Raw genomic sequence first — 6367 nt, 5'->3', positions numbered from 1 at the left:
TCCAGCTCGGCCAGCTCCTGCCGCCCTGCGGCTCCGCAATGGGTCCCGCTGCCACCGATTTCCGCCCCGCAGAGGCTCGGCCCTCCCGCCGGCCAGGCCCAGAAAACGCCGCGGCCGCCGCCGCCGCGCAGAGGCGCCTGGGAGCAGCGCCCTCACTCCGCGCGACGCAGCGCGACGGCGGCAGAGAGGCGGGCACCAGGATAACGCACGGCGCGGTCCACGCGGCCCCTCCCCACCCCTTCGAGTCCCGCCCCCCAGGTAGGCCACGCCCCCACGGCGCTGTCGCGCTCGCGGCTGCGCTTGCGGAGTTCTGCAGCCGGCGAGTGCTCTCGCTTCCAGGTCACCCCGCCCCGCGACGCTCGCCGCCTGTCGCAGCGGAGACCCAAAAGCCCCCGCCGCAAGAACCCGGGTGGGGCAGAAGGTTCCCGGGCGAGTGGCTGCCGGGTCGTGCTTTGTGTTTCAGAGTGCACTTTTTCTAGCCGAGCATGTTGCGTTGCCATAATCGCAACGAAACCTATCGCTAATGTTCACAGCTGCCATTGGCCTGGCAGAAGTGGAGCGCTCCCGGGCTCTCGCCTTCGGCCGCACGTCTCTCTTTACGACGGGGACGCGCCTAGCCACAGGAGGAGCGGCGGGGGCCGGGCTGCCCTGGGCCTCGCTGTGAGCGCCTGACTCCCGCCCACCTGAGCGCGGCGGGCTCCGGCGAGCTGCAAAGGCAGGTTCCTGGCCCGAGCGCCGCTCTGAACCTCCGGTGCCCCGTGCGGCCTCCGCACACAGCAACCTCCCGATGTGCGCCCTCCCCTTTTCCTGGCTTTTGCCAGAGGTGCTGCTGCCTGGCAGTCTTACTCACCCTTGAAAGCCCCTCTGTCCGTCACCTCCCGTGGGAAGCCCTCCTTCCTCAGCCCAGCTAGAGGGACTGCGTCATCCCTGCTGCCCGTCCCATTCTACCTCGCGTATATCTGTGAGCAGGGCTCCTGTCCCCCACCCGGTGACGCAGCCAATGGCTCTGCTTCCTGGGGTGCAGGGCAAACTGGTCCCACCAAAACAGAGATGGACCCAGGTGCCTGGCTCTCAGGCTCTCTGGGCCACTGTCTCCACTCTATAAAAGGGGAGGTGCGCCTAACACCACAGGGGCAGCTGTTTCAGGCACTAAAACAGACCCGTGGCCCTGGGGCAGGCCCAGGGAGGACACCTGAAAGGGCTGGCAGCCACGGAAGCTGCAGTGGGGTGGGGTGGTTAGGTTGGTGGCCACAGGAGCTGACCCTGGGAAGGGCAGGCCAAGGCTCTCATGTGGACCAGGCTTGACTGTGGGCGTAGAGCTGAGAGACAGGCCTTTGCAAGGTGCAAACACAGCCTCTTGCCCAGCAGCCCAGCCGCCCTGGGTCAATTGTCCTCAGCTTGGCCTGGGAGGCACTGGCCAAGTTCTCAGGAAGCAGGAGGCGGTACCAGGTTGGGTCTCTGGGCCTGGAGTAGCAGGGCCCATGCAGATGAACTGGGCCTCTGGGCCCTCCACGTTGGCTGGGTGGCTGGCCACCACCTCAACCCCAGCATCTGGGTCCTTGCTCAGTAAGCAGCCTGGCCCCTGGGTCCTTTGCTCAGTAAGCAGCCTGGGCCCTGGAGGCCAGACTGGTCCCTGGGTGGCATGGCAGCCTAGGGGAGGTCCCACACAGCCCAGGAGGGCCTCCATGCCTCCCGTCCTGTGCTGAGGACAGTCCTTGGCTGCCACGCCATGGGACAGCTGAGGGGTGAGACCTGGCTGGGGACAGCAGCTTGACGATGGAGTTGTGCATGGGAGGGGCGGAGAGCAGGCATGTGACAGAAGCCAGGAAAACTGAAAGCGTGTCTATATAGCACAGGGCGGGCGGGCACTGCTGTGGGCTGGGTTCTCCTCCACGGCCTTGGAAGGCTTGGCTGGATGGCCATTAGAGCGTGTCCAGATGCCTAAAGGGTTGGAAGGCCAGGTAGGGTGCTGAGCTCCAGAGGAGGGCCTAGGAAGGCCCGATGGGAGGCCAGGGTGCCATGCGATGGCCAGGCTGAGCCTGCTCTGCCCGTGGTTCTAGAGAGTGCTGAAGGGGCCTGTGTCATGGCGCTTGGGTCTCCGCACCCCCTGGATGATCACGCCAGGCGTTGAGGGAAATCGTGAGTTGTGGCAGTCCTCCACATAGTAGGTAGCTGGGCCAGGGGTCTTTGCTGCAGAGAGAGGAGGCTGGGAGACCCGCCCTGCCTCTGGCCCTCCATGCCTGACTCCACCCTTGCCCCCCGCCCTGCCTCAGTGCGTCCAGCTCCTCCTGCAGATCCTCACCCCGCCCCCAGGCCCCCGGCCCTATCCCCGGCCTCCCCATCCCTAGCTCTCACTCCAGCCCTGGCTCCAGGCCTTCCTTACAGACGTGGAACCAGGAGGTGAAAGCGGGCGAACGGCTCACGGAGAAGGCAGGTGACCTTGGGCTCTGCAGCACATACCCAGGCAGCGTGTCGTAGGTGTTGGGGCTGGGCCGCTTCTCACCTGGGGACTGAGGAGAAGCCCGGATGGGGCCCTAGGCCCAGGGGCTTGGCCCCCCGGCCCTGGCTGTGTGAAAGTGACCCTCAGGGGTCTTAGAGGGTGGGCAGCAGCTTCAGAAGCGGAAGGCAGGCCCCGAGGAGGGCTGGTGGTTGGTAGGTGACAGCCACTGCAGAAGGACTCCTTCTTGGGCCAAGAGCCCTGCCCCACCCGTCCTTCCCAGGGCCTTCCCCAAAACCTTCTTGTCACCCACCTTTCCCAAGACCCCTTGCCCAGGACCCCTTCTCTGGAACCTCCTTCCCTAGACCCTTTCCTGGACGTCGTCCCTGGACCCCTCTCCACCTGTTCATCTTCAGAGCCCCTTCCCCGCCCACCACCCATGGGACCCAAGCCCAGCTGGTGACCTACCTTCTGCTCTTGGTTGAAGTCGGCTTTCTTCACATAGGGATTTGCACTCTGTTGCCGTGTGGCCTGCCAGGCCCTGCAGCTGCCGCCCTCTGCAGGGGGAGACAGCATGCTCAGGGGACAGGGGACTGGGGCAGACTGGTGGGCAGAAGGAACAGAGGCAGTATATGGGGCTGAGTGCCACTCCCAGGTGAGGTGACCAGGAAGCGGGGTGGGATAGGGATGGGGTCCCAGGGACACGTACCACGGGCAGGGAGTTTGTGGCCCATGCTGTAGTGGGGGTGGGGGGAGGACTCGCGTATAGACGCATCTGGCAGCTGGTACTTGGTGGGGCCAGGAACATCCAGGTCTGTCAGGATGGGGGGGCGCCGCTCCAGCCCTGGCCACAGAAAGCAGGCTCTGTGGGGGGGTCCTCCCAGTAGGCTCCTCTCCCCCTCCCCAGGACCAGATGGGGCACCTCAGACCATCACTCACACAACTCCCTCAGAGTGTGGGTGCAGGCAGGTGGAGGCTCCTGGGGGTTGCCCAGTCGTGCCATGAGGTCTGCCAAGAGCTCCTGGGTCCCTGGGGACCATGCCTCATCCCAGGCCTTCCGTGGCTCCTGGCCCACCAAGAGCGCAGCAGCCTTGAGCCTGCAGGGGGATTAGCAGCCCCCATCCAGCCCTGCCGCCTGCTGAACCAGCCCCAGTCCTCTGTCCACAGCACCGCCCCCCTCCCCCCCGCCTGCCCCTGGGAGTTACTGGCTGGACGAAGGCTCCTTCTGCCCCTGTGAGCCATGGGTCCAGTGTTTGCCTCCATTGATGTAAAAGTTTGCCAGGAATTTCACAGCCTTCTGGTCAAAATTCATGGCTGGCTTGGACCCCCTGGCCCATAGTGCCACGCTAGGGCTCTGTGACCTCACTGCCGGGTCATGGGGGGCCCTCTGTTGCCCAGGGCTCCCTGGAGAAGGAGCACTGTCCAGCCTTGGAAGGGCCGCAGGGCAAGCACTGCCCCACCCAGATGGGCTGCCCCCCATCTGCCGGGTGGGCTCCCCTAGCCTGCCCAGGTGGCGCCTGGCCCAGCCAGTTTATGTACTTCTTCCTGTCTTATTTTGACCTTCCCCCTTCCTGGACTCTGGGGTCCCTTGTGGAGCAGAATCTACTCTGATGCTTGTCACTGACAAAGGGTGGAGAAGGGAGAGGGGTCCTGGAGTGTCTGCTGAATCCTGGGGGATGTTCAGCTGGGTGATACAGGAAGCCTCCCTGGAGGAAGAGGTACAGCTTTGGCCGTAACCCAGTCATAGGGAAAGCCAGGCAACTGCAGTAGGTCTGATTGGGCAGTGCTGACCCCGGGGCCACTCGAGGCAGGGCTGAGGTGTGAAGGCCTGTCTAAAGCCTGGGGACATGGGCTGTGGGGCACAGTTGGTGACCCAGGCTGGGCCACAATGGAGTCAGGAGCCGGGGGAGCCAGAGCCCCTGTGGACCCCCAGTCTGTAGTGGTGCAACCTGCCAGCCCCAGCCCTGACCTTGGCCCAGGTCCACCCAGGCCCAGCAGGGACTGTCTAAACCCACAGAACCTCCTCAACAGCCCTGGCTGTGACTAGGGCCCTCCCATCTAGCTTGGGCTTGCTGGTACTCTGAGACCTCCAGACTGTCAGATGGAGGTGAGTTTGGGGAAAGTTCAGCTGGGGCACCTCTGAGATCCCAGTGAAGTGGCTGCAAACGGCTCTGCCGTGCCCTTAGCTATGGCGACCTGTCATCGGACAGCAGGCCAGCTCTGGTTTTTCTCATTAATAAACGTTGCTGTGGTGACCGGCATTGCTGTCTATCTTTAGCTGACTATCCAGTTACTTTAGGACGGAATCCTGGGTCATGGGCCAGTGTGTGACTGCTGCACCTACATTGCCAGCCTGCTTTCCAGAAATCAACTCGAAAATTACAGGTTGGGCTTTCGGTGGCCACTGGCCACCAGCGAGGTGCCGGCCGGCCGCCAGCGAATGTTCAGATCTGCCACGCCCACCATTTCCTGAGCCCTCGTTTGGCGACGGAGGTTCAGCTTTCTGTCCAGTTTTTCACTAAGATACTATGCACTTTTCCAGTGGCTGTCACTTTGCACGTTTTTGGTTCTGTAAGAGCTTTGCATCCTGGCACCCTGCCTGTTCCCCTTGTCACAAGCTTCCTTTCCAAGTCTGGGGTTGTCGTACTCATCTTTTCCTTTACAACCCTTTGTATGGTTAGTAGGCCTTCCTGAACAAACTCAAGTCCCCAGGGAGTGCAAGCGTTAAGCACTTAGCTGAAGGTTGGAGGTTCAAATCCACAGAGAGGGGAGCGTGGCTTTCTTCACATAGGGATTTGCCTGGCAGTCTGCTGTTACGGCCTTGACGGCCCTGTGGAGTGGTCCTCTGTGAGTTGGAGTCAACTCCACGGCATCTGGCTTATACGAAAGCCCAGGATGAGCCTGGCGGGAGACAGCTGTGTGGGCTCAGAAACCCAGATCCACCACCGAGGCTGTGACCATTGCCTTGCGGTTGCAGGGTGGCGCTGCGGGAGGGGACACCCTGAGCCTCATCCTGGGGCATGGGTTGCTTTTCAGAGGACTGCTGGCCTCCTGGGGGTGTCGAGAGTCCAAGTGAAGCCTGTTCACCCTTCCGTGGACCTCCTTGTGGTACGGTACATGTTTCTGAGCTGAGGCAAGGTGAGATGGGGGCTCCCTCCCAGGCTCACCCGCAAAGGACAGGTGCTGTCCTTTGCAAGGCCTCTGCCCATTGGTGGAAGGGAGCCCTCCCGGGGTGACCACGTGGTGGCCTGGCTCAAGTGGTGCCCCATAGTGCTGGGTCCCTTCACAATGGTTGCCTGGCAACGGGCTCCTCCCTGGGGAAGGGGCCGGATGCACAGGGCTAGAGCCTGGAGCTGGAAAGGGCAGTACAGAGGCAAAATGACAGGGACACAGAAACATGACCTCTTCACTCCGGAGCCTCACTACATCCCTGGGTAAGAACCAGCATGGGCCAGAAGCTAGAGTGCAGAGCTAGGAGAAGAGGGGGCCCTGGGCAGAGAGTGCTCTTGGGGAGGGGGCCTCCAGGCGCCCAGACCACCCTGGCCCTGGCTCTGGCCACAGGCTTTGTACCAGAGGACAGCACAGCTGTAAAGAGAGAAAATGGACAGGCAGACGGCCGGCCGGGGAAGCTCTTCTTCCCCTGGCATGTCCTGTGATTTCTCAAAGATGAGGGCAGCAACCCAGGGTTCAGGCAGATGCACAGATGCCCACACCAGCTGCCTCAGTGGGACTCCTAAGACAGCACTTCTTGGGAGCGTGTGCGTGTGTGTGCATGTGTGCAGGTATAAACCGCAGTACACCCACACACCCCAAACCAACTCACTGCCATGGAGTTGATTCTGACCCACAGCGCCCCTAGAGGACAGAGTGGAACTGCTCACAGGGTCTCCAAGGCTGTCAGTCTTCACAGAAGCAAAGCCCAAACCACAC

The 6367-nt window shown here is 62.6% G+C and overlaps 2 protein-coding genes across 2 annotated transcripts in view; one reads left to right on the top strand and one right to left on the bottom strand.

Annotated features, from left to right (window-relative positions):
- Positions 1–2056: 2056 nt before the first annotated feature.
- Positions 2057–3749, bottom strand: STPG3 (sperm-tail PG-rich repeat containing 3). The gene is made up of 6 exons (XM_007947076.1): positions 3643–3749; positions 3377–3534; positions 3147–3281; positions 2906–2994; positions 2384–2534; positions 2057–2190 (listed from the first exon to the last, which is right to left on the bottom strand). The coding sequence occupies exons 1-6, from the start codon at positions 3747–3749 to the stop codon at positions 2057–2059; spliced, it is 774 nt and encodes a 257-aa protein (XP_007945267.1).
- Positions 3750–5815: 2066 nt separating this feature from the next.
- The window catches only part of FAM166A (family with sequence similarity 166 member A), a 4559-nt gene continuing 4007 nt past the window's right edge, over positions 5816–6367 (top strand). Inside the window, exon 1 of the mRNA XM_007946972.1 lies at positions 5816–5871. Within this exon, the coding sequence (XP_007945163.1) occupies positions 5816–5871 (56 nt within the window). The remainder of the gene's footprint in view (positions 5872–6367) is intronic.

Source organism: Orycteropus afer, unplaced genomic scaffold, assembly GCF_000298275.1.
Source record: "Orycteropus afer afer isolate SDZICR_OR568_19922 unplaced genomic scaffold, OryAfe1.0 scaffold00174, whole genome shotgun sequence".
Classification (NCBI taxonomy): domain Eukaryota; kingdom Metazoa; phylum Chordata; class Mammalia; order Tubulidentata; family Orycteropodidae; genus Orycteropus; species Orycteropus afer.
The sequence above is the reverse complement of the archived record's forward strand: the minus strand, read 5'-3'. Positions and strand labels throughout refer to the sequence as shown.

What these genes read in the sequence shown, in the direction of transcription:
- STPG3 (XM_007947076.1), bottom strand. Translation starts at nt 3,749, where the DNA reads ATGAATTTTGACCAGAAGGCTGTGAAATTCCTGGCAAACTTTTACATC. An exon ending in AAGGAGCCTTCGTCCAGCCA is followed by an intron (nt 3,535 to 3,642) that starts GTAACTCCCAGG and finishes ATCCCCCTGCAG; the next exon opens with GCTCAAGGCTGCTGCGCTCT. An exon ending in CACCTCCTGGTTCCACGTCT is followed by an intron (nt 2,191 to 2,383) that starts GTAAGGAAGGCC and finishes CTCTCTCTGCAG; the next exon opens with CAAAGACCCCTGGCCCAGCT.